Genomic DNA, 27,377 nt, shown 5'->3' on the forward strand with positions numbered 1-27,377 from the left:
TCCACGCATAACAGCACACAGTTCCTCAGTACTCTCAAAAGTGATCCTGTCCCTAAGTGCAGAGCCAGAAGCAAGTCCTCAAAACAACTGGGTATGGCTCAAAGTGCACCTCCCCACCTCTTGCCCGAATAATTCCAATCTGATGAGAATTTAATGTATTACTCTTCATCCAAGACCTAAATTTTAAAATCAGTCAGTAGTAAAACAGTTTTGCACTTAAGTTCAACATTGAATGAATGGATAAATTCATTGCATAGATCTGAACTGTCTTTTTCACTGAATCAATTCCCCAAAAGGCTTTATGAATGAATAGCCATATCATATCAACCATACTATATCAAATGAAATTAAGTCAAATTCAACAACTGAATGTTAAGCTATCACTCCAAAACACACAGGCAAACTATTCCTTGCCTCAGTAGTCATCAAATAAAAGCAAATATAAATATCATTTCAACCTTTCAAATTAGTAGCAATTATGAGAGACAACTTAGTGCTAGTGAGATACTTAAATAGTATCTCACTATTTAATACTTTTACACATGCTATATATAATACTTTTACACATGCTGCAAGAAGAAATTAAAAAAATTAACAGTTTATTACTACTAGTCCCACTTTAATAATGAGGAAACTAAGGCACAAACACATTAGGCAGATGACTTTAAGGTCACATTCCTAGAAGAGGTTGATAAGAAACTTAAGTAGGCAGCCTGACTCCAGTCAGTTTTCTGACCTAGGCACTTTACAATTCTATTCTATACAGACTTAAATTTTTAACATGCATCAAAAATATCTAGAAAACGAAATGAAAGAATAAACATACAAGATAAAATACAGCTATGCCCCCTGAAATTTCCTAATATTCAATAAAAGCACCAGTAAAACTAAAATAGGCACCTGGATACATTTTTTTTAATGGAGACACAAAATGGTACAATTTTGAGGTAAGACCAGTTGGAGTTTTTCTTAAATGTACTAATTTTAATAATTCTATGTTTTAGAAATTGGTCCCACAGAGAAGTCACATAGCATAAAAAGAATTTGTTTAGAAGGTTAATTACAATATCATATTACTTAAAATAATGAAGCAGATTTGCATTAATAAGAGGTCCATAAATACTTAACTGGGAAAAAAAGCTAGCTACAGGTAAAAACATAGATGCCTTTTTTGTTTATAAAAAGAAAAGTTTAACTTGGAGAGTGATGGCATTTTTATACTCAATGTGTTAAAAAAAAAAAAATAAAGTTTTTAAATTTGTTTTTGGGCTAAACCTGTGATGCTCAGGAGCCCATATGCGGTTCCAGGGAACAAATCAGGGTCAGAAGTGTGCAAGATAAGTGCCTTAATTATCTCTCCAGGTATTTAAAATGTATTTTATTTAAGAGATATTTAAAATGTTTTATTTAACTAAAATAATCTAATTGCAATGTTTTATTTAACTAAAAGAATCTAACATGAAAAATTAGATATATATATATATATATTTTCAAATTTGTGTATGATGAGCTCCTGAGTGATAGTGAAGAACTTGCTTTGCATGCAGCTAACCTGAATTCTATCCCTGGTAAGCCATATGGTACCCTGAGTCTCCTAAGAGTGACTACTGAGTACAGAGCAAGGAGTAATCACTCAGTATTGACTTAGTGATCCCAAACCAACCAAACCCAACAAACAAAAACCACAACACACACACACAGACACACACATGTACTTTTATGATTAGGGATGCTATTATTCTCAAAATTGCTTCTGTATACCAATTCCTTTCTACATTAATGAGTTAATAAGCAGATATTTTATTAAAATAATAATTGTGCTAATGAGTATTACTTTAATGAGACTAATAAAGTAAAGGTCGTAACTCTATAATGTAGCACTGTAGGCACCATTTTATAGATATGAAAAAAGAAACATAACTAAAGCCTTTTTGTGCACTATTCTGCTAATCCTGGGAGAACACTACAAAAATTAAAGCCAAATTAATCTAAATTCATAAGAGGCATAATGCAAGAAGAGTCTGATTTGCCATTTTAGAGACCTGAGGTATTCTAAAATAACAGTGTAGGACTTGTTCAAGGTAAACACCCTACCTGCTGTACTATTTCCCTGGTCCTGAGACTATCTGCTTTTTAGTGCTAAGATCACAATCATTTCGAACGATTTCCTTCACAGAAAATACTACATTTTTTGGGGGGGAGGGGCTGGAGCGATAGCATAGCAGGTAGGGTATTTGCCTTGTACTCGACCAACCCGTGTTCAATTCCCAGCATCCCATGTGGCCCCCCAAGCACCACCAGGAGTAATTCCTGAGTGCATGAGCCAGGAGTAACCTCTGTGCATCGCCGGGTGTGACCAAAAAGAAAAAGAAAAAATTACATTTTATATCTGAGAAGTTACAAACCAAATCACTGAAATTTTAAACAAATAATTTCAATTTTAAAACATGCCACCAGTATCATTCAAAGTGCACAAAGTAATTTATTTCAAATTTGATAAATGTGAGGCATTACCTTAATTTTGGAAATCATTCAGGGAAAAGGAAAACCACCTTTATAAGTATTTGCTTTGAGATATAATGCTATCTTCTAATATATTTTGAAAAAGTGGGAGATTTATTAGTATACTAATTCTGATAACTTTGTCTTTTCCAATTTATGGAGTAGTAAGAATGGAAGGGAACTTAAGTGTTTGGTTAGGATCAGTAAATGTATGGGCACATAGGAATAACGAAAAAAAGGAATTAATTTCCTGGAGGTCTTAACAGGTTCTAACAGCAAAAAGGGGAGGGATTCACTCAGGTTTTAAATTCGAAACCCAAAATCTTAAAGTTGGAAAAATATAGTTGGATACTTAATAATACTTTATTATCTATTCTTTTTTATACCGATAGGGCTTTTAGGCCAACACTTGCAGGAAATAGCAAACTAATTTGGTTTAGTATCACTACTCACAGATGCACTACACAGTAAATGTCTTCAGAGATTTTCTCTCCTCCCCCCCCATAGGCTTTCAAACAAAATCTTATTTGGAACACCAATGTGGAGAATGACAAAAATCAAGCTCTCTGGTTCAAACACTACAAGGTTTCTGTTTTAAATACTCTGTGCCCTAAACTTCCTAATCAACAAGATTCCTTAAATCCCAGAAACATAAACAGACACAGACAGACAGACAGACACATATAGACAGACACACACACCACACACACCAATTCAATTAGAATTGAATGCCTCTAATAAAAGTTACCATATGTTTCTCAATATTTATTTTCAATTTGTGCAATTTTCTTGTCATGAAAATAGTTCACAGACCATTTCTGGGAACAATACACTGCAGCAAATCAAACCAAAACTATCCTAACTTAAATCAGAAAGTCTGACACATTAAGTAGTTAGAAACTTACTTCTTATCAAAAAATGTTGAATTCTCTTTTCTTTTCGTGAATCCGTTTGGTAGAAGTTTTAAGTTAATACCTTGCTTTCGAGCCCGATTTTTCAAAAAGTACATCTAACAACCAAAAACAAACATTTTTTAAAAGCCTTAAATTTCAAGTGCATTATAATCAATAACATAAGATATATTAAGTGCTTTTGTCTCACACTTTGCTAAGTGGTATTATTTTGTTTGTTCTCTACAATACTATTAGTTAGGTACAATTAATAAATCATTTTAGAAATGAGGAGTTGGAATGATCATTTAGAGAGTGCTTGCCTCACATGTGGCTGACCAGGGTTTGATCCCTAGCACAGCATATGGTCCCCAGAGCAACATTGGGAGTTAATTCCTGACTGTAGAGCCAGGAATAACCAGAGCATCATTGGATATAGCCCCAAAACAAAACAAAACCATTTTGGAAATGATAATGAATGATATGCCAATATTAGACAGCTACTTTTGAGAGGTAGAGCATGATAAAAATCCTAATCTACCTAACTCTAGAGCCTGCGCTTTAACCATTAACTCTAGGGGGCCTCAGGGACAGCAAGTGGTAAGAAGCTTTGAGGGTAGAGGTGGCCACATAATGGCGAGTTGGAGATGATTAGTACTGTGGAGGTGGGTATGTTATGATATCAACTTCTGAAGACACCTGAACCTATGTCCTTAAAACATAATGCTATAAACTGCTACAAAAACATATCATCCATAACTGATCTTGTTGATGGAAATCTAGAATTTAAAAGACAAAGTCACTGCAGCCATAATCCAAAGAAAAAGAAATTTATTGCTAGCTAGTAAAATGTAAGCAATTGCATGTAATTTCGTATCAATGAAACTTTAGTTTCAGTAATGCTACCGATTATAAGAACCAAACATAAAAAAAAAAGAATGCCAGCTAGTAAGGGAAATATATACACACACATATATGCACATATATGTGATAAAATACTCTTAAACCTTCTTGAAAGCACTGAGGAGTTGATAGAAACAGAAAAAAAATAAGCCAACATTTAATGAGAAGTGAAAACTCAAAAGGAAACACCTTCTCCAGATGGAGCCCTGGCGACACTGAGCAGCAACTAACATGGCTCTGGGAATCGGGACTGAGACACATCCGAGCGGGGGGGGGGGGGGGGGGGAGAAGGGGGAAGGGGGCACTGGAGTGGGGCGGCGCCAGCCCAAACTCTAAGAGGTCCCGGCCGCCGGAAGTCACGCCCTCGACCCACCAGGCATTCTGGTGAGCAAGTAGCCCGGAAAATGCTCCGGACCCGAATTGGGGCCAACAACACCGGGGAGCTGGAAGGAGGAGGTGCAGCCACAACACCTTCTCCAGATGGAGCCCTGGTGACACTGAGCAGCAACTAACAAGGCTCCGGGATTCGGGACTGGGACACATCCGAGCCACGCGGTCCCTAACGCGGCAGCACAACCTTTTCTAAAACCTGAAAACATACAATCTTTTAATGGAAAATTAATTATCAAATGCTTCCTTAATAGGGTTATCTTGTTTGGGGGTATAACTCCCACAACAATAGTGAGTTTTGTGTTGAAATATGGAGCGTAATCAAGGTGAAGAGAAAATGAAGTGAAATTCATCAGTATATACAGTTGGGGTGGGGGGCGGGGGGTATACCGGGGATTTTGGTGGTGGAATATGGGTACTGGTCAAGGGATGGTGTTTGAATATGGTACAACTGAGACATAAACCTGAGAACTTTGTAACTTTTAAAAAAAAAGTTTAAAAATAAATACATGGTTTTTGAAAAAGAAAGCCAAGTGTTATAGCTGAAAAAAAAAAAAGAAAACTCAAAAGGAAAGTAGAGTGGTGAAGCCACTATTGCTAATTTTTGCCTTCAACAGCATCATCAGAGTTGTTAAGAGTCCTCAAATACTAAGTCCCAAAATAATATAGTCTCATACTAAAGGCCAACTCCCCCAGCTGTCCCAAAAGCCCTCTAGAGCCAAAACTTGCTAAGAAATTTGTACTGATATAACTGTGCTGTGAGTGTGTCCCAATAGAAGTTGTAACCATGGACCAGCCCTCTAAATGATTCAGTTGTGCTATCTGGTTAAAGAAATCTTATTTGTGGGGTAGGGAGTGCACCTTACTTTGCTCAGGGTTTACTCCTGGTTCTATGCTCAAGAATTAGTCCTAATGGGTCCACTATGTGGTAAAGAGGGTTAGCCACATGCCAGGTAAGCAACCTGCTATCCTATCTCTCTGGCCTTTACTTAAGGGACTAAACTCTTCAAGTACACAATAAGCACAGATTTAAAATTTTCTCATGTACCTGGTAGAATAAATCAAATTATTTCCAAAAGAACATGTTTGACCTAATCCTCAAAAAAATTCTCACACATAAATCTACCAAATAGGAACCAGAGGAAAAAAAATAGGTGGTTAACACAGAAAGAATAAGATTATAGAACTGCAAAATAGTTGAAAATCATTTCCCCACACTGTAAGATATTCTAAAGACAGGTAACAATTTTCAAATAAGATGAGGAAAAAGAAATTTACATTTCATATTAACTAAAGACAAAAAGAATGTAGAGGAAAAAAATTTCAAAGGCTTTTATTGCAAACTATTTTACAGTTTATTACTGTAAAGTATAAAGTAGAATTTGCAATAACAAGCTCTGTACTCAAGGATCACTCCTGGAGGGTTCAGTGGACCATACTGGATTGACAGGTATCAAACCTGGGTCAACCCTACAGTACAGCAGGTAGGGAAAACACCTTACCTACTACTGTACTATCTTTCTGGCCCCAACATAACAGAACAATTCTGAGTAGAATCCTAGATTGAACAAAAATCATGAAGACTGAGAATGAATAAAAATTCAAACAAAAACCCACTATTCGAAATGATGCCAACTAGCAAATGAATTCACAAAACTGAAAGTGAGGGTTGCAACAAGTCTGACAAGAATAAAAGAATTCTGAACCAAACAGAAATTACTTCAAAGTTAACAGGGTAGAGGACCCATGATGTTTCCTGTCAGCACTGTGCCTGTGTTGCATTTCATAGCAAAAACAAGTCTAGCCTGGAAAATGTTTAAGAAGAACTGTTCTAATGGATATGTACTTGAGGCAGAATAGTATCTCTCACATATAAGGTCAAAGATAATGACTGAAGGAATAAAGAGCAAAGGAAATGGGAAAATGACAGTAACAAATATTGGCTGGATAACTCTATCATTGTCATCACTGCCATCCCGTTGTTTTGCTCGAGCAGGCACCAGTAACATCTCCATTCGTCCCAGCCCTGAGATTTTAGCAGCCTCTCCTTACTCATCTTTCCCAACGATTGGAAGCTCTTTCAGGGTCAGAGGAATGAGATCTGTTATTGTTACTGTATTTGACATGTTGAATATACCACAGGGAGCTTGCCAGGCTCTTCCCTAGGGGCTGGATAACACTATCAGAGATTTAAAACAGACAATTCATGAGCTGGAGAGAGTTCAGAGGCTGGGTGTGTGCCTTGCATGCAGGAAGCCCAGGTCTGCTCTCCAACAATGCATGGTCCCCTCAAGCACTGTGAGGAATGACTTAGAGCAGAGACATAGCCGCTGGCTACCATGTGTGCCCCCCCAAATCAAAAATATAGTCAATAGAGGGTTAAATTTCACTAAGCAATCTAAGGTAATCGTAGCAAACCAGGTCAAATCCTGCCTCCTGGCTATTTTTGTTTTTGAGCCACACCTGGCAGTGTTCAGAGCTTCCTCTTGAGTCTGAACTAAGGAATCAGTCCTCCAAGTGCTCAGGAGACAAAAAGGGGTGCTAGAGAGTGAATCCGGGTCAGCAGCACACAAAGTGCCTTATCCACTGTACTATCTCTCCACTCTCTACTGACGGTCTGTTTTCACAAATAAAAAGAACATTGCCCCTTTATTTATTCTTTACGGACTACTGGACCATCTCGGTATCCTTAGGACCGAGGAACCTGTCCAACCACCTTTCCTCCCTGTGGTCAGATGAACCCAATTCTGCGCTGTGGTCTCTTGTTTACACTATTTCTACCTGTGACATCTTCGGACTGTCTTAGAGGCCCACATGACCCCTAACTGAGAAACAACTGCTCTAGATCACTGTAGCAACTTTTGTTAAACAAAAAGATATTAATCTACTGATTAGTAATAGGAATTATAACTGAAAGGAATTAGAATACTTACATGTTTATTGCTTATTGGTTTTTTTAAGAAAACATCTCTAGAAATATGATCTGCTGTTCTTGCCACATCTTCTAAAAACCTATAATCTAAAAAGTTTAGAACATAAAATGATTAATAACTGACAAAAGCCAATGGGTATGAAGTATCCATATGCTATATATATAATACGGCTCACCACTTAGGAGGTTCATTTCTGTGAATTGCTGTATTGAAACATAAGCGGTTTTATCCCGAATTCCATTACATGTTAATTCTGCTTTGTGTTTCTTTACACAGGGCAAACTGGAAGACAAAGAAGAAATGCATTTATACTGTGAAGTGTAATGGTACACATGGAGGCAAAAAGGTAAGACATTACAAATATACCTGCAGGAATATCTCATACAACGTGGACATCTGTACTTTGCTTCTTCTGTACCACAAGTTTCACACCTACAAAAGTCCACATGAAATTGAGTCTACATGTTATTTTTAAGATAAAATGCTGACCAATTGCCACAATCAACTCACAGGCAAGAAGTCATATAGAATAAAGTACATACAAATAATTCTAAAATTTGAGGCTAAACATTAAAAAAATCTCAAGAGACAATTCCCAAACAATAACTACATTTAAAATATTGCAAATGATATCTAATTCAAGAGAAATAACACAGTAAAAAATACTTTCACTTTTTAACTTTTTGCACTATACTCAGGAAACTATAATGATTATTCACTGATCCTGGTAATTCCTGGTCATGTGCCAACAACAGCAAGTTTGCATACACTCCAAATCCAATACCTGAGCTATGTCTAAGAATCTTAAAAACACACAAGAGAAAAACTGAAGACCCATATTTCCAATGCAGAAGTCTCTTCGTTTCCCAACACCCCACACAATATAGAACGAGTATCAACATTTTACTTATCAGCTGCTCTTCCTCTTCACCTATCTGAAGATCTTGGGATACAGACAACAAACTCGTAACTATCTTCTCTTTGGTCCCTTGTGTTCTGGACAGTCATGCCCCAAGACTATAACGAGGTGTGACATGATCATACGCTACAAGCAAATTAAACTAAAGGCAATAACTATTAATAGCACCAATTGGCTAGATCAGTGAACCTCTAATTTTAACCTAATTAAATGTCACTGTAGGTTTTATTAACCTATTTATCATTTGTTAGATGATGATCTTAGCTCTGTTCTCTTCAACTATTGAGGCGAAAGCACACTGTCGTCGAAATCTAGTTGCAAAGGTTTTCTGGCCGCCAGCATTTTTACTACCACACGCCTATTGGACGCCTCCAACCCCCTAAGTTACACCGTCCCTGAACAACACCTGCCATTCCCACAGCCCGCCCCCAAACGCGAACATATTCCCTATTTCCCCGCGTCCGTCCTTACCTGGACATGGCCAGCTTCCTCTTGGCGCCCACCGGGGGGCTGCTGGCCGTCGCATCCCGCACCGCCTCCTCCTCGGGGAGAGCCAGCTGGGCCTCGGCACGCGCTTCCCGCCCCTGCTGTGGCCCTTCCCCGTCCCGACCCGCCCACAGCTCCCCCGGCTTCATCTCCAGCTTCCCCTCCGTCTCCTCCAGCTCTGCTGCGCGCCAGCCCCCGGCCTCTTCCTCCACCGTCGCTTTCCCTCCCGGGACCGCCAGCTCGCCCGCCTTCTCCTCTCGGGCCACCACGCCCCGCTGCCGCCTCGCCTCCAAAGCTTTGCCCGGCTTCTCCTCTACCTCGGGCCCACCCTCCTCCCCCACCTCCGGCTTCGCCCACTGGCCACCCGGCGGGCCTGCTGCCGTTTCCGGCCAGTCCCTAACTTCTCGCTTCACGCCCCCTCTCAGAGCCTCTGCTCGGGGTCCAGCTCCTTCCTCTCCATCACCTGTCGCCTGCATCCCGCTCCGGCCCTGGACCGGCGCTTCGCCGCCCGCCCGCTCCATCCCCGCCGCGCGTCCGACCCGCTCCCCACCGGGCTCGGGACCCAGCGGCGTTCCCTCGGCCGCAGCGGACAGGGCTCCGCCCGGCGCCGCTTCATTTTCAGCGACTAGATCCATCCCTTAGCCACTCTCAGCCTCCGAGGCCCGGGAGCTTCGCAGCCGGCAAGAATGAATGAACCTCCCAGAACGCGGACAGCGCTCCACGTGCGGAACCAGAAGTCTCAGCTGGCGAACGCCGGGTTCCCGTCGCCAGGCTCCCACGCGGTCGTAAAGCCACGCTTCCGCGCCTGGCTACTTTCACGACGCAAGTGTGCTTTACGGCTCCGCGGTAGTCAGGCCCAGTGGGCGGAGAAAGTCGGTTCAAGAACACGCCCACTGTGACTCCTGCCCACGTCCGGGCCGCAGCTCGGCGAAATCTTTCCTCCCGGCCACGCCCCCGGCCTGCCCGCAGGTGTGGGGAAAGGGCCTGTGGGAACCCAGGAAGCGGGGAGAAGAGAAAATTTAATCCTAGAAGGGGAATTATGAATTCTGATCCTTATTAATGATGAAACCTAATCTTATTTTAAAAAAAATCCTCCACAAGCTTTAGCTTCTGCCCAGTGCATTAAAGTAACTGATTTAAATACTGGTGGAGGGAAGTTGCCACGGGTTGTGGGATCCGTGCTGGAATATAGAATATCTAAAACTCTGAATAACTTTGTAAATCACTGTGCTTTGGTGACTTTTTTTAAAAACTATTTTTTTAAAAAAAGACTGGTTTACAAGTCTTAGTGTTATTTTGGTTGAAATCAGCTGTGGCTGAAACAGTTTTTTCTTTTTTTAATTCATTTTGTTTCATTTTAGGTTTGAGGTTTCTCTTTTAAAAATGTTTTTCTTTCAAAAAGATGTTTTTTAAAAAGATTTGCCTTGAGTGGCATGGTTATAGTAGCGTTAACTTTCATGGTTTTAATGAACAAAATTACTGCATCTTCACCATCACAAAAGTTCCCCACACCTTCCGCCATTGTTTCACTTCAAGGCAGCATTTTTCTAACTCCCATCCTCCACATCAGTTCTGTAAAGAAAAGGGTTTGTCTTCATTTCTATTCCCTTGTTTTGTTACCCTATATACTACAGATGGTGAGATCACCCAGCACTTGTTATTCTTCCTCTGGCTTATTTCTCTTATCCTGATAACTCTTCAATGCCATTCAAGTTGTAGCAAACTACATTTCATCTTTTCTTAAAGCTGAGTTGTATTCCACTGTGTACATATGGCACAGTGTATTTATCCATTTATCTCTTTGGACATTTGGATTGTTAATATAACCTAGCTATTGTGCATAGCACTGCAATGAGCCTAAGTGCACACATATCTTTTCAATTTAATGTTTTTGTGGCCTTGAAATAGATACCAAGAAGTGGGGTTACAGCATCATATGGAAGGTCTAGTTTTCATTAAAAAAAAAATATCTCCATGCTATTCTTCACAGAGGCTAAACCAGACCACATTCTTAACAATAGCAATTTCCTTCCTTCCTTCCTTCCTTCCTTCCTTCCTTCCTTCCTTCCTTCCTTCCTTCCTTCCTTCCTTCCTTCCTTCCTTCCTTCCTTCCTTCCTTCCTTCCTTCCTTCCTTCCTTCCTCCTTTTGTTTGGCTGTGTGTTGGAATGTGTGGTAGACTGGGTGATTCAAAAGATTTTGATAGAAGCTAATAGGAATCATTAGTTATGGATAAAGGATAGTAAGTAGGAGTGACTGGAGGAAACCTTTTAATCCAGGCTGCCCCTAAAAGGCATCACCTAGAGCAAGAGGTCTCTCTGCAGATGGAATTGATGGCTAGAGGCTGCTGATGGCACTCCTACAGTTGGTAGCAAAGTGCTTTTCTGAGGGGGGACCTGGTTTGCTTATCTTACGTCTACCACAGAGTCAAGGGTATGTGTGTTCACATGTATGGTCACACTGGTTTCACTGAATCTAATTTATTCTTCTATGAAAGCCATTGCCTTTCTTCTTCATGTAATTCATTTAAAAAGTACAGTTACTGGGACCAGGGAGATAGCTGAAAGAGCTGGAGAACATTCACCGCATGCTCATGACCCTGGATTAAATTCTTGGCATGACATGTCCTGCTTCTTTGGAGCTCCCTGATTATTGTCTGGTGTGGTCATAGTGGACCCTACCATTTCTGGCCTGACAGTACCGCTCACCAAGATTATTCAACTATCTAGTCTTCTCACTGGGAGTGGCCCCAGAGAACTTAAGAGTGTCTTCACCCACAAAATATAGCTGTTCTACAAGTCCCAGGCATGAAGTCAAGATGCAAATACTATCTCTAGGTCTTAGGGAAATAATCTTACAATATTAGCAAAGTTAACAGAGGTAGGGTTGCTTGGTATAAACATAGTTTAGAGATGGCAGACAAGAACAATTCAAAATATAAGTTTCAAACTTACCTCATTTAAAACAAACTCTATACAAAGTTTCAAAACTGCCTGATATAAGTCCTAATATGCTCATCTTTTCCAAAATTATGTTGGGTATTCTAAGTTGTTTATATACATTTTAGGATTAATTTATAATTTCTACAAAAGAAGTCGCTGGGATATGGGCCAGGGAATATATCAAAATAAGTATACATTAATATAAAAAATTGTACCATAACAAGATAGGAAATTTTATAATCCATGGAGTTTTTCCATTGCTGTATATATAAATTTTGGTGTTTTTCATTGTCTGTATATATAAATACATACTTGTAGATTTTTTTATTATTATTGTTTTGGGCTCCCCATCCCACAGTGCTCAGGACTTACTCCTGGCTCTGTGCTCAAGGGATCACTTCTGGCTGTGCCTGTGCTTAGGGTGCTGGAGATCAAACCACATGTAAGAAAAGGCTCTACCTTCTGTAGCCCCTTAAATTGTTCCAGATTTCTAAAAAACAAATTTGTTTGATGAAATTATACTCCTCAGGTGTGCTATTTTATCATTTTGAACATTGTCAACTTTAACTGTAATCCATATCTTGAAGAGAGTGGATGGAAACCTGAGAACTGAACTGTGATTCTTTTGGTGATTTTCATTTTTTTGAAGAGGAGATGGGTAAGAAAGACAGCGTATTAGTCTGAGGGTAGAAAACTTGTGATGATACAATAATACAATCTGGATTACATTAGTCCCAATTGGCTCTTACATATCATACTACTCTGATATTTCTCCATTTTGACTGCATTTACTATCTCCTTTGCAAGATCTATGGTCTTCTATGGCATCACTTAGGTCCTAGGGTAGAATGAAAAGAAACCACTGCTGGACTGAGGGAAGGTTCAACAGCGAAAGGGCCTGCTTTGAAAGTGTGAGGCTGTGATTCCCAGTGCTGCCCATATGCACTTTACATAGTCCTTGTGACTCTGTTGACTGGGACTCCTAATAACACAACAGGGTGTTCAATTTCTGGCACATAGCCAGGTGTGTATGAGCACTGCAATGCCGTATGGGACTGCCAGGAAGCACACCTCTGGCAAGAACTACAACTAAATGAATATAACCCTCAGCAGGCAGGTACAGAAGTATCATGACTAAAGTATGTTACCATTTTTCTCTCCCTCTCCAGTCATGGCAGGGGTGTGTGTCCACATGATAACAAGGTGTGCAACCATGGCAAGAACCCCAGGTAAGTATGTGTACACCCCAATCAAGTATATTTCTGTCACTGCAACAATAACAATGAAAAGGAAGGGGCAGGGGAATTGCCAAATCCAGTGTCACAAAGACTTTCTCTGTATTTCTTTTTATGAGGCACTGAAGCAATAGCACAGCGGGTAGGGCATTTGCCTGCACACGGCAACCCGGGTTTGATTCCTCTGCCCCTCTCCGAGAGCCTGTCAAGCTACCTAGAGTATCCCGCCTGCATGGTAGAGCCTGGCAAGCTACCTGTGGCTATTCAATGTGCCAAAAACAGTAACAAGTCTTACAATGGAGACATTACCGGTGCCCGCTCAAGCAAATCATGAACAAAGGGTTGACAGTGCTACAGTGCTTCCTTTTATGAGTGTTACAGTTTCAATTTTTTGAAATATTTTCAATCTTCACAAGTTTTGAATCTTGTGAATTAATTTTGTATATAATATAAGAGTTCAAATTCATTCTGTAATATATGTATTACAGAATAGTTGGTGAAACCATATGTAATTGGGCTTATTTCTGTGTCTTGAGCTCATTTTGTACAAATAGCAAACAGGTCATGTTATCCTCATATAGGTATGAAACATACTTTCTAGCTATGTAAATACCTGAAGTACAGAATGGCTATGCCAGAAGGCCTACCATATATAATAAAAAGACATGGTAATAAAAAAAAGAATACCACTGAAAAAGATTCATAGTTCATTTTTATTATAGATAGGTAAGTGTTTTGCTGTGGTAAAAGATATGTTTTTAATGGTTGTACAAGTTTTTCTATATACCAAAAGGTATTCTATGTTTCTTTTAATATTAACAGTTCCTTGACAACAAGGAAAAGACTGAACTAAAACTAGTTTAAAAGGCAAAAGACTGTGTTGTTTTCCTGGATGTTAAAAATTGCTTTTAGGTCCTAATATAAAATTTAAGAACAGCAAAGATAAATCATTGACTAACAAACACATAATTTCTATAAAGCAGAGAATAAAGATTTTATAATTTAAAACAGCAGCAATTTCAAAGGACATGCTGAATTAAAACTTTACAAAATATATATATACACAAAGTATCATTCCAGATGATCATGATTTTTTAAAAACAGTATATCACAACTGCAAATTCTAACCCATACCCACTACTAGATGTAGCCGGCCTATAATATTTTTTTACAACAATTTAAAAAATAAAACAAAGCTCAAGAAACCTCCCAATTCTCTTGTGCCTAAGTACAGGATGCAGTGTGGTGGTTTTTATTCCACATCCACAAAGAAAATTATGAAAGAGAATAAGGACTTTATATAAATAATGTTTTACTTGTTATTAAGTATGTGAACAAGCATTAAAATTAGTACTAACAACCAGAACATATCTTGATGTAACCAGTACATATACTCTTAAAGATTGACAAACATGAAAAAATAAAATAAAAGCCACAAGTGGTTTATGAAAGCCATAAGCACCTTGTTGTAGAAAGAGCACCAAGCAACACAAATAGGCAACACGTAAGAGGTAGTGTACCACCGGCTAAGATGTACATGCCCACGGGGGACCTGAATACAGCTTAGTATTTGGGAAAAAAAGACATTAGATTGTGGCTTGTAATTTTTTAGACAGAAGCATTGCACATTTGGGAGCATTAACCAGTATTGCTTCACAGTGCTCTGCATCTCCAGCTGTCTAAAGGGTCTTTACTCTCAGACAGTCAAAAAAACATAGGCTACCTGAAGAATTCCATGCTTCTAAGTTTTCAGTCTATGGAATTCTCCAAGAGAGCTCATAACAACATAAATTTTAAAAGAATTAAATACTTTTTTTGATCATAGTCCTTTAAAAATGCCTTTTCTCCTTCTTAGGAGGAAATCTTTTCTTCCTGAGATTCTTTATGAATTACCCAATGCTCCATTCCATGTATTTCATGATATTATCTTTCTGTCTATATTTTTCCTTCTGCAGTAATTACCTGCGAATAACACGAAATCTGAACTAATTCAGAGCCTTTAGAGAAAACAAACAGAACTGCTTTCAAAGAAGTATTTCTGTTGAGTTTTGAGATGAGAAAGTTTTTGTACTTCAATTATTGGAAGTTGATTAGGGTCCTGGGTGTGAAAAAGAAATTTTGCCTTATGCCAGCTGCCATCTTGAATCTGTAAAAAAGAAGAAAATGCTTTCATAGACAATTGTTTCTTTATGAGCCATATTCAGAAGACAATGCCCTTTGTAGACAATACAGATTTATTTTAAGGATAAAAGTTAATGATTAGAAAGTACCTATAACATGCCTGGCACAGAGAAATTGCTCAATAAATTGTATCAATTACTAGAATAATTGGAAACATAATCTTGTTCCTTTCTCTCTAATGGCAATATGTATTCTGAGATTTTACTTTTTAGCCAAACTACCACTCTGTAATCTGCCAATCACTGGATCAGATATGAAGTAAAAGTCAGCTAATATTCCTAATATCAGGGACACCTATCTATTTTATATTACTTTATTTGGGACTGAGCTTATGAATGGGGTTTTGTAAATTTGTTTACTTTATCTGCTGCTTTTGTTTCTGAATAAAAGGGAACAAGCTATCCCATCTTCTATGTACTGCAGGCAGGAATTAATAAGAAATACCTCAGTCATAACTAAATTATAATTATGCAGAATCATGTTAGTTTTCTTTATTCCTATGTGGCTACTTTCTTTTTTATTTAGATATTTCAGTTTGTTTTATTACTGAATAATCTTTTTATGATAAATTTTTTATTTATTCTCCTTTTTTCTTCTTTTTTCTTTTTTAATCAAATATCTATGAGAGATCAATACAAAGCCGTTTATGATTGGGTCTCAGTCATATAATGATCCAACAACCATTCCTCCACCAGTGGACATTTCCTTCCACCAGTGTTCCCTGTTTCTCTACTACCATTCCCCCAACAACCCCTACCCCAACACCAGCTTCCTCTATAGCAGGCAATTTACTTCTTTATCTCTCTCCTTTTGTGCATTGTGTTTGCAATACAGGTACTAAGAGGTCATAGTGTTTGTTCAGGGCATTAGGTATTTTTTTCATGAGGGTAAGGCTGGGGTAGCTTTTTTAACTGGATGGCAGTTTTGGGGGATGGGCATGACTGCTGAAGCTTCTGGAAATACAGGGAGGTGTGAGGGAGGTAGCCCATTCCAATCCCAAGAAAGCTTAGAGATTTCAGTCACAAAACCTGCACAACCAAATTTACAGCAGATTATATCTCGGTGAGATCCATCAGAAGATGGTGGAGTCTAGCCATGACATGGTGGTGATTTTGGTTTGTGGGAGAAGTCAGTTGCCAGGGTCTCTGCTTGGGCAGGCACTGGGCTGACCCAACTCCTTATTTATCTTGATTTGTTCAGCTTTGTCTGGGTCCGAGATTAACTGTGGCTTTTGATCTGAGATTTATTCATAAGTCTCTGAAGCAAGGCCAATAAATGAGCTTGTGGTGGTTTTGGGGAGTGGTTACCACATACCTAATGTTTGGCCATTTAATTTCTTGGGAAACTTGGTCTTTTTTTGTTGGGGTCTGGCCAGAAGCACAGAGGCAATTTTGAGGCATCAGAAGCCTGAGGGCACCAACAGGTTGCTGAGACACTCGCTTGGCACCCCTGATAAATTCGTTTATGAACTAAAATATCATAAAAATATCATATAATTAAGATCAAAAAAGAAAAAAAGAGAAACATATATTTTTTTTTCTGTTTTACATCACACCTGGCAGTGCTCAGGGCTTATTCCTCACTCAGCACTCGGGAATCATTTCTGGCAAGCCTGTGGGGATCATATGGGATACTGGTTTTCAAATATGGTTTGATCACATATAAGGCAAGTACCTTACTTGCTGGGCTGGAGCGATAGCACAGCGGGTAGGGCGTTTGCCTTGCATACGGCTGACCCGGGTTCAATTCTTCCGTCCCTCTCGGAGAGCCTGGCAAGCTACCGAGAGTATCCTGCCCACATGGCAGAGCCTGGCAAGCTACCTACCCGTGGTGTATTCGATATGGCAAAAACAGTAACAAGTCTCACAATGGAGACATTACTGAAGCCCGCTTGAGCAAATTGATGAGCAACAGGATGGCAGTGATACAGTGATACCTTACCTGCTGTACTATCTCTCCAGCCTCACATATTATTATTATCATTATTATTTTTTTCACCTGTGCTTAGGGCTTATTCCTGACTGAGCTCAGGGATAACTCATGGTGGGTTTGGGGGGCCAGGGGCCTATGTGGTGCTGGGTCAGCCTCATGAAAGGAAATCATCCTACACCCTATAACTATTGCTCTGTCCCCAATGATTGCTTAATTTAATGAAGCTTTTTATTCAGGAGTTTATTTACTTGTTATCCATAGAACTATGATGATATAATCTTTAAAATCTGAAGAAAGTTTACAGATTCAAGCTATAGATTTTGTTCAGTTTTAGATCACTAAGGTCTGTGTAAGATGCCGAGTGTGTTACTATACCACTGTATCACTGTCATCCCGTTGCTCATTGATTTGCTCGAGCAGACACCAGTAACATCTCTATTGTGAGACTTCTTGTTACTGTCTTTGGCACATCCAATTGCGCATGGGTAGCTTGCCAGGCTCTGCTGTACTGGCGGGACTCTCAGTAGCTTGCCAGGCTCTCCAAGAGGGATGAAGGAGTTGAATCTTCATCCCTCTTGGAGAGCCGCATACAAGGCAAATGCCTCGGGTCGGCCGCATACAAGGCAAATGCCCTACCTGCTGTGTTATCACTCCAACATGTTTTTCAAGCACTATACTGAACACAAACACACTTGCTACAATTCAATTAGATGTAAGTCTTCATTTACTTAAATGTTTGAGAAATATAAAGATGAACATATTAGCCATGGATTCTAATTATTAATCTAGTTAGGGGGGAAAGAGAAGAGAAAAATAAGTTGCCATAATACAAGATCATGTATGATCAGTGCAATATAATGTAGAGACAAGTGGCTTTTAATAACCTGTCATGGATCACTGTTTGCAGAAATTTCCTGTAGGTCTGCAAGTAAGTTATAGCAGTTCCCATATGGTTTTTATATTTATAATATTATATTTTAAAATGAATCTGCAAAATATTATTATGAATAAAATTTTAATTTCTACCTTAGATATATGCTAAGTATTTATTCTATTTTCACATTACCATAGGTTTGGAAAAATTTAAAACTACAGATAGAGACAAAGTGCTCAATTTCTCACTTCCAACTGGGATAGTCAGGGTTATTTTGTGATTTCATAATCAGAAATCAAGATGTTTCTTAAAGGCTGACTAAAATTTCCATATTATGAAAGAGGTAGCGAAAGACATTTCAGAGAAAGGGAATGATGTGAGTTTAAAAAAATCCATAATAATAAACAGTTGAAAAAGCAGAAGTGTTGTGAAAATTATTCTACTGTGCGAGTTATGCCTACAGATTTAGTGTTCCATTTTTAAAACGTATTTGGTTTCGGGGCTACACTTGGTGGTATTCAGGATTGACTTCTTTTTCTTTGCTCAGAAGAAATCACTCCTGGTGGGGCTTGGGGTATTGTATAGGGTGCTGGGGGATTGAACTCAGGTTGGCTGCGTGTAAGGCAAGCATCTTACCTGCTGTACTATCGCTCTGGTTCCATGCCCTCTGTTTTTGACTTGGAGTGAATTTTGATAAAAATTACTCTCCTCACAAATAGGACAGTAATAGTAAAGAACAATTCACATCACTGGGAGGATTACATGAAGTTTTTAACTAAAGGGCACTAGCAGTTTACCGTGACATGGGCTTTGGAGCTGCAAACATATGGAGTTGATTCGTTTTTCTTCCACTAATTAGCTGCATAAATGGTAAATTGAGCAAGTTATTTAACCTCTTTGTACCTGATTTTCTTACCTTTCTTACTCTCTTATCAGTGAGTTAATAGTAACTTCTTCACAAAGATCTTATAATAAAATAAATAACTCATGATGGCTGCCATATAATGAATCTTCAATACCTACTTGAAGGGACTGTGGCAGTGAAGATGATAATTGATGGTGGTAGTGGTGAATATGTCAGCTTTGTTATAAGTCAGGGTAGAAAATCACCGGTAGTCCAAACTAGAAAGGTAGAATAGGCTTGACTGCTTTAAGCACTGAATAAAGAGCTGACAGTGTAAACTATGTTCTAGTGAAAGTAGTGAGTCATTGAAAGATTTTGGATACAGTTGTAAAAATCTAATAAGTTCGTTGATTAGACTGATCTCTTTGACTACAGAGAAATAGAACTCTGTTTGTTTGCTTCCTATTTTTCAAATATCCAAGCAGAGTTTCGTTTTGGAAATAAGATATTTTGAAAATGTGGAAATGGATAAGAGATGCTAAAGCATAGCCACATAGTATACATGAACAGAAACCAAACTACTTATAATTAAGTATATAAAATGGATAACTCTATCCTTTAGGATAGTGGCTGGCAAGCTCTTCTCTAGAGAGCTAGTTAGCAAATATTCTATTTTTTTTGAAATGTACATCAAATGTACTCAACCCTTACAGTACAGTGTGACACCAGCTAAGGACAATAAATAAATAAGTTAGTGTGGTTGTGTGCCAATAAAAATTATTTGTAAAAATGCTGTGGTTTTAATTTGGGTTGTAGACTAGCTTGTTGATGCCTATTCTATAATAAAAATCCTTTGAATTCAAACATTTTATTCATTATTTCAATAGGAAAAATGGGTTATGATTCAAATGTTGATTTTAGGGTTAGTCAAATGCTATCATAACAATACTTGGTGTTTTGTTGAGAGAATGATGATGTAAAACTGACTTTTCTCTATAACCAATTTCCCATGTAGTAAAATGCATGATCAGAGTATTAAAAATATATTAAAGATATCTTTGTTTAGTCTATCCAATTTTCTATCTACCCATTTTTTAACCCTAGCCAGATGATCTAGTTATATAATTAGGGGAATAAAAACTAAATTTACATATCAATATATTTCACATATAAAAGCCTATAGATGATGAATTAGCATAATAGGAATTGTAAGTTTCTGATATGAGCAAATAATTGATTCTAAAAAATGCAGTTATTGCAAATAAATACATCAAACCCCTTCTGTATCTGTCATTTGTTATTAAAAGATTGCACTGTTACTCTCACTAATTAAATTTTATAGCTTTTATCCGCTGATTATACTGAACAATTGTTACTGTGCCATTCCCTTACCTTGCAGTCATTGGAAAGAACTTTCAATTCAAGTAGATTGTTTTCTTCAAACACATGGCCGTTCCATCCCTTGAAACCAACGGACAATCCCACACCACTTGTCTGGGCATTTGCCCACACTGGAGTGTTCAGACAGTGAATGGTGATGATATGGGTGGCTTCAGAGCTGAGTAAGTGAAGGAAGTTCATCTGGACTTTCCCAATGCCAAATTCCAACTAAAGTTACAGAAACAACATGCAGATTTTAAGAGGTGGAAACTAACGAATTCACAGTTTGGGGAAATTTGAGTTAAGTTCTTAAAAGGGAGCCTTGATAAAACTACTTTCCTTGGCATTTAAGTAACAGTGTTGTAATGGTAAATGCTTAGATAAGTTCCAGGAAGGCAGGGGAAGGAAGGAAATAATTAGTTTATTACATTTTCTAATCTGTTGGTGTAAATACTCTCATTATAGTTGAGTTCAGGCTATCAAGTTGGTATCAATTAGCATCTTGGGAAAAGTTGTAAACAGTAGGCTTTCCTCAGATAGCATAAAATGAATTTAGCACACTGTGGGGCTACTTAGTACATGCAGCAAGAAAAAAGCAATATAATTTTCATAGAATTATCTAAATAATTACTTATAATAAGTAATCCTTGGCTAATTATACATCTGAAATATGAAAATATAAAATTCCATATTTTCAGCTATGCTTTTATTTGGAGCGATAGCAAAGCGGTTGGGCATTCGCCTTTCACGCGGCCGACCCAAGTTCGATTCCTCTGCCCCTCTCAGAGAGCCCAGCAAGATACGGAGAGTATTGAGCCTGCTCGGCAGAGCCTGGCAAGCTACCCGTGCGTATTGGATGTGCCAAAAACAGTAACAATAAGTCTCTCAATGAGAGACGTTACTGGTGCCCGCTCGAACAAATCAATGAGCTTTTATTTGAAGAGTTTTACTTTCTAAATATAAGCTACACGTTATAATAAGTTGGAGGCACTTAAAAATACAGAAACTTTAAGAACGGAAGAGTACTATGCTTTCTGCATCATCTTTAATATTGTTCTAATCATCTAGCAAGTTATCAATAAATATCTGTTGAGTAAATGAACACATACTGAGTAAAAAAAAGTGAATAATAAGGGAAAAATAAGAATGAAGTAGAATTTCTATAGTTTTAAGACTTTCTTTTTATTCTTTATTCTTGTTTTTCCCTCTTCCCTTATCCATCTTTCTACTTTTTCTTCTTACTAAAGTTTAGCAATATTTAAACAGGAGTATGATCGTGATACAAGCGAACAGAAATGGTACATAGTGAGAATTTATTCTAATCTATAAACATAAAATTTGGAAAATAACAATTAATTATGAGGTAACAGAGAAGAAAATCAAAATGACAACATCAACAAAATACAAAGCCACAGGAACAGAGAGAAAGGCAAAAGAAAGGCTTAAGAATAAAAGCACAAGCATTATAAGAAACACAGGCACTTAAATAGCTCAAATTCTATCAGTTTACAGATAAAAATTATAAACTTTCCAAATATATATATATATATTTTTTTTTCTTCTACATTTTTTTTTTGCAAGAGCAGAGGAGGTTTGGGTCACACCAGCAGTGCTAGGGCATACTTCTGGCTTTGTGCACACGGATTATTCCTAGAGGTGCTCAGGTAACCTTATGCAGTGCCAATAATCGAATCACAGCTGGCTGAATATAAGGCAATAATTCCTGTATTAGCTGTTTGGTCACAACAAAGTATTTCTGTTTTCTGAACCTTAGTATTCGTATTTCCCCTTACCCTGAAAGAGCCTCCAATGCCACACTGCTGGGAAGAACAAGTAAAGAGAGGCTGCTAAAATCTCAGGGCCAGGATGAATGGAGACATTACTGGTCCCCACTCGAGCAAATTGAGGATCAACGGGATGACAGTGATACAGTGATACAGTATTTGTATTCATTAAGTGGGGGTATAAAACTGTTGTCATGAGAATTTGAAATGCCAACTATTATATACCTCAATGGCTCTCAGTATTAGCCCTCAAGTTAGGAAAGGAATAGAGATTAGAATTGAGGTATTTCAAGTCTACTGTTCTCTCCCTAATCTGCCCAGACTTCTTAAGGTTGAATTTATGGATAAGAGAGAGGGGAGAATTGAGTTAGTTAAGAAGAATGAGAGTGCTGTTCCATGCATGCTTCTGTTTCTTTGCAAATCTTCCTAATTTACAGCCTTTTCAAGATAACTTAAAAAATGAAAAGGGTAAAAATCCAGGGGAATGTGGCCATTTTGAAATACTATCATTTCAAATAATTAAACAATCCTTCTGCTCTATGTTAGCATGATATATTTCATAGGAATGGGAGAATCCTTCCCTCTTTTGCCTTATGAGTAATAAAGGTGAATGCCTACTGAGCTATGAAACACCTTGATTAATAAGTAGAGGTGTGTTTTAGATCAAGAGGGAAATGTAACATTGAGCATTTAAAGAGACCAAGACTGAAACTTTCAGCTGCTGCCTTTTAATGATGTTTGAACACACAACTGACATCCAAATAGGTCCTTTGTTAAATTACACAAAAAATTCTTGCTAAGAGTAGGCTGGTGTGTGTGTGTGTGTGTGTGTGTGTGTGTGTGTGTGTGTGTGTGTGGCAGGGGCTGGGGGGAGAAGCCGTTCCTTAAGTACATATTAAAGTCAAAATAAGCTTCAGATTTTATAAATATTGGTGATAGCATCAGCATTAAACTTTCACTCATTCTTTTTCTTGGGTGGGACACACCTGCTGGTGCTCAAGGTGTACTCTGGGCTCTGTGCTCAGGGATCACTCCTGGCAGGTTTGAGAAACTGTATGGGGTGCCAGGGATCAAACCTAGCTCACCTGGGTGGGAAGAAAGCACCTGACCACTGGTACTGTATCTTAGGGTCCTAACTTTCATTCATTCTAAACACATAGTTCATAGTATTAAAATAGATACATTTTAATTAATAGTCAGTAGGTTTATGTTATGCCAAATCATCAAAAATAGCAAGCTGCCTGAAAGAATTTTCTTAGTGTTGATGATATCATTTTCAGTAGCTAACATTACTGATGAAAACACTGAAGCTTCTTGGGGTTTTTCTGACATAAATCCATGCTAAAAACATATGTTCCACATTTTAAAAGAAATTTAAAAAGCATAATCATTACATAAAGTAATGTGAAAGTAAGTGAACCATAAAAATACACAATGGTCAAGGATGTAGCTGAGCGGAAAAGTGCATAACTTGGATGAGGTCCTGGGCTCAATCCTTAGGACCACACATACACACACGCACACACACACACACACACACACACAACTAGGGACACACACACATACAAGAAAATATGGACAAAAATATTTCAGTATTTACTAGGATTATTTTTAAAAAGTAAACAATCCCCCCTTTGTTATATGGCAGAGGATGATACTTTGCTTTTATTAATAAAGTATGTTTGAAGCAATAGAATTTTTAAAACTGTCATTCGCTGACCCTGGATAATAACTGATGGTATATATTCTAAAATTCAAGACATACCTTTGTCACAGAAACAGGAGATAAACATGTCTGACCACCAGCACTAAAATTGCAAAAAACCTCAATGGCATCTGAGGGGCAGCCAAGATTTGGATCAATCCAGTATTTTCCTACAAATTTATTAGAAAATATAAGATATTTAAATGTCATGACAAATATATTTCAGTCATAATATAAAGATATTTACAGTTATTAAATCATAATAAAGGTATAATGATCACTTTTTTCCTTTATATTTTATATTTCTCAGTGGGAAAATCTAAAATTTCTACAACCAGTGTAAATCTGCCAAGTTTTGTCTCTTTTGAGTGTTCAGAAGAATCAAAATAGGGACCAAAGCTGCATTTCAGGAAATATTTGGACTGAGAAGTATTTAGGGAACATCTTAATTTTAAAATATTAAACTCAAATATTGAAATAGTACTTATTCCAATTAAAAAATACAGGACTTTTTGAAGGAGGTTGCTCTGTTTTCTTGCATTTAAGGGGTAAGACAATCAAATAGTTGTCAAATGTAATTTTCTCAATAAGTATAAATCCCTGTCCCTTTTTGGCATCAGAACCATACCTTTTTTAAAAAGAAATTGAATCACTATGAGATAGTTTTATGAATCTGTTCATGGCTGGGTTTCAGTCATTCAGTCATACAGTGTTCCAACACACCCATCCCTCCACCAGTGTACATTTCCCACCACCAATGTCCCTAGTTCCCCTCCCGCTACTCTCCCCCAGGTCTTTCTCTATAGCAGGCACCTCTCTTCCTCTCTCTCCCCGTCTGTCTGTCTGTCTGTCTGTCTCTCACCCCCACCCCCTATTGGGCATTATAGCTTGCAATACAGATACTTAGAGTTATCTTGTTTGGTTCTTTATCTACTTTCAGCACACAGTTTTTATCCAGAGTGATCATTTCCAGCTATTTTTGTCATAGTGGTCCCCTCTCTATCCCAACTGCTTTCTTCCCCAGCATTTGAGGCAGGCTTCCAACTGTGGACAAATCCTCCTGGCCCTTGTTACTATTATCTCTATCAGTCTCATATTAAGTTTTTTTTTAATATCCCACAAAAGAGTTCAATAATTCTACTGCTACCCTTCTCCTTCTGATTCATTTCACTCAGCATGATATTCTCCATGTCCATTCATTTATAAGTGAATTTTATAATTTCATTTTTCCTGACAGCTGTTTAGTATTCCATTTCATAGCAAAGATTTCTCTAAGATTTCTCTTAGAGAAATTTTTGGACTTTTTAAAAACATCCTCGGTTAGTTTTACCTTTATTATTTTACTAATGCTTCAAAACAAATAATTGACAAATTGGCAGCTCCAAAAAAAGGGGACTTATTGTAGTGTTTTAAAAAATCTGTTTTGGCATCAGAACCATCTGTTAAAAAGACAGGTAAGCCCCAACCCAAGTTGCTGATTAAACTCTGCGGCAGGACTGGGAATCTGCATTTCTTCTTATTTTTTTCAAATTCCCAACCTGCTGTACTATCACTCCGGCCCCACGGGGCATTTGGTTCTTGATGATATTAAAATGCCTTCAGCCAGGGTTTTATAAAAATCATTAGATTTAGAATGTGTAAATAGTGAATCTCAAAAGCACACTGAAATGATAAACTGAAACCAGATATCAGAGTTTGAGAAAGCAAAAAACTTACCATCTGATACTTTGCGTTCACAGTTAAGCAAATCTTTGCAGATTCGTGCTGGGTTATCTCGTGTGCCAAGAGGATTCTTGATGCTGTGCAATAAATTGCTAAGGTAGTGCAGGGTTTTGAATATCTCTGCATTGTGGTCAATTAAAGTTACTTCAGTATTCTGGTAGCTCTGTCAAGTCATCATAAGAGTCATATTAACGGCAACAACAAAGCATTGAGTAGCATTATTAGTATGTAATTCTAATGATTAATGAGGATAAATGTAGAAAAATGATTTTTGTTGTGTGCAGTGATTGGGGAGTAGCATGTAAAGAGTGGTTTGTTCCTAAATAAGAGATTAAAATTACACTAAAAAATTAGGTTTTCTCAGCCAGCAGTTAGAATCCGGGCCAGCAGCACCGAAAGCTGGAGAATGCTCCAGACCCCAGACTGGGCCAACAACACCAGGGTGCCAGACAGAGAAGGTGCAGAGTCCCCGCCTTCTCCAGATGGAGTCCTGGCAACATTGAGCTTCTACTAACATGGCTCCAGTATGTGGGACTGGGATATTTCTCCAAACTGCGTGGCCACTTATGCGGCCACACAACTTTTTCTGATATCCAAAGAAAACGCTCAGGAACAGCTCCTCCGCCACCCCTGAGTGGCCATTATACCAGAGGCACAGAAGCCCAGAGGCTGCTGGCAGCTATACTTGTGGACTTTGAACTAAACTACGGTCCCATGCAGTCCTGGGAGGGAAAGTGTTTTTGTCCTCGTCCTTTTCCCCTCTCGGCAGCATGGCAACCGCCACCATTTAGTGCCAATTGAACAGAAGGGTAGGAGCTTGCAATGATGGGATACATGGGGAATCTCGCGATGGGGGGGAGGGGCAGAACCGGTCCTGCTTCCTGCCCAAATGAGACCCCCAAGCGGCCTCCCACAAACAGCTCCCCCACTCCTGAACAGCCATGATCCCAGAGGCACACAAACCAATCTCAGAATGTAGCGGCTGCTGACAGAAATACCTCTGGACTTAATACCAGAATCCCAAAACTGGGCGGCCACTTTTATGACCATGCAACATCATATGCTCTTTGTTATCAACAATCTAATGATGCCATTCCAACAGGTCTGACTATTGGGGGGAAAACTCCAAATAACGATAGTGAGTTTTCTGTCAAAAATTGAATGTTATCAAAGCAATGAGAGAGTTAAGTGAAATCATCTGCCACACAGGCAGAGGGGGAGGGGAGTCTCTGGGGTTCTTGGTGGTGGTTTTCTGTCAAAAATTGAATATTATCAAAGCAATGAGAGAGTTAAGTGAAAATCATCTGCCACACAGGCAGAGGGGAAGGGGAGTCTCTGGGGTTCTTGGTGGTGGAACATGTACACTGGTGAAGGGATGGGTGTTTGATCATTATATGACTGAGACTTGATCCTGAAAGCCCTGTAACTGTTCTCACGGTGTCTCAATTAAAAAGCATTAAAAAAAATTAGGTTTTCAGACTGGAGTAAAAATCCACAATATGTTTAGTATAGAATGCTTGAAAATTACAGATTTAATAATTGGAGTTTTAAGAATTAGACTCTACAAAATAATAGTGATGATAGATATCATATTAAGAAAGTTCCTAACTACAGCAAAACAGCTAATTTTAACTATTTTGTTCTACAGTACAAATTTCTTATTTAAAAACATTCTTTAGCCATAAGAAATTTTTGCTTTACCTGAATCATCCTACCCATACATTTTTACTTATTTAAATGGCTTTCTTTGTAACTAA

At 38.3% G+C, this 27,377-nt stretch overlaps 2 protein-coding genes across 7 annotated transcripts in view; both read right to left on the reverse strand.

Annotated features, from left to right (window-relative positions):
• The window catches only part of ZNHIT6 (zinc finger HIT-type containing 6), a 44,735-nt gene extending 34,927 nt beyond the window's left edge, over positions 1–9,808 (reverse strand). Inside the window, exons 1-5 of the mRNA XM_004603630.2 lie at positions 9,009–9,808; positions 7,985–8,050; positions 7,794–7,900; positions 7,619–7,704; positions 3,408–3,511 (exon numbers count right to left, since the gene is read on the reverse strand). Of these exons, the coding sequence (XP_004603687.2) occupies positions 3,408–3,511; positions 7,619–7,704; positions 7,794–7,900; positions 7,985–8,050; positions 9,009–9,658 (1,013 nt within the window). The 5' untranslated portion in view covers positions 9,659–9,808. The remainder of the gene's footprint in view (positions 1–3,407; positions 3,512–7,618; positions 7,705–7,793; positions 7,901–7,984; positions 8,051–9,008) is intronic.
• Positions 9,809–13,892: 4,084 nt separating this feature from the next.
• COL24A1 (collagen type XXIV alpha 1 chain) overlaps positions 13,893–27,377 on the reverse strand; it is a 294,562-nt gene continuing 281,077 nt past the window's right edge. For 5 of the 6 annotated variants that reach the window (XM_055140321.1, XM_055140322.1, XM_055140324.1 and 2 more), the window contains 4 exons: positions 25,615–25,783; positions 23,959–24,068; positions 20,422–20,637; positions 13,893–15,344 (listed from right to left, as the gene is read on the reverse strand). In XM_055140321.1, the coding sequence (XP_054996296.1) occupies positions 15,198–15,344; positions 20,422–20,637; positions 23,959–24,068; positions 25,615–25,783 (642 nt within the window). In that variant the 3' untranslated portion in view covers positions 13,893–15,197. Of the gene's footprint in view, positions 15,345–20,421; positions 20,638–23,958; positions 24,069–25,614; positions 25,784–27,377 lie in introns of those variants that run through there. The other variant, XR_008630306.1, reaches the window with a different exon arrangement.

This window comes from Sorex araneus, chromosome 5, assembly GCF_027595985.1.
Source record: "Sorex araneus isolate mSorAra2 chromosome 5, mSorAra2.pri, whole genome shotgun sequence".
Taxonomy (NCBI): Eukaryota; Metazoa; Chordata; class Mammalia; order Eulipotyphla; family Soricidae; genus Sorex; species Sorex araneus.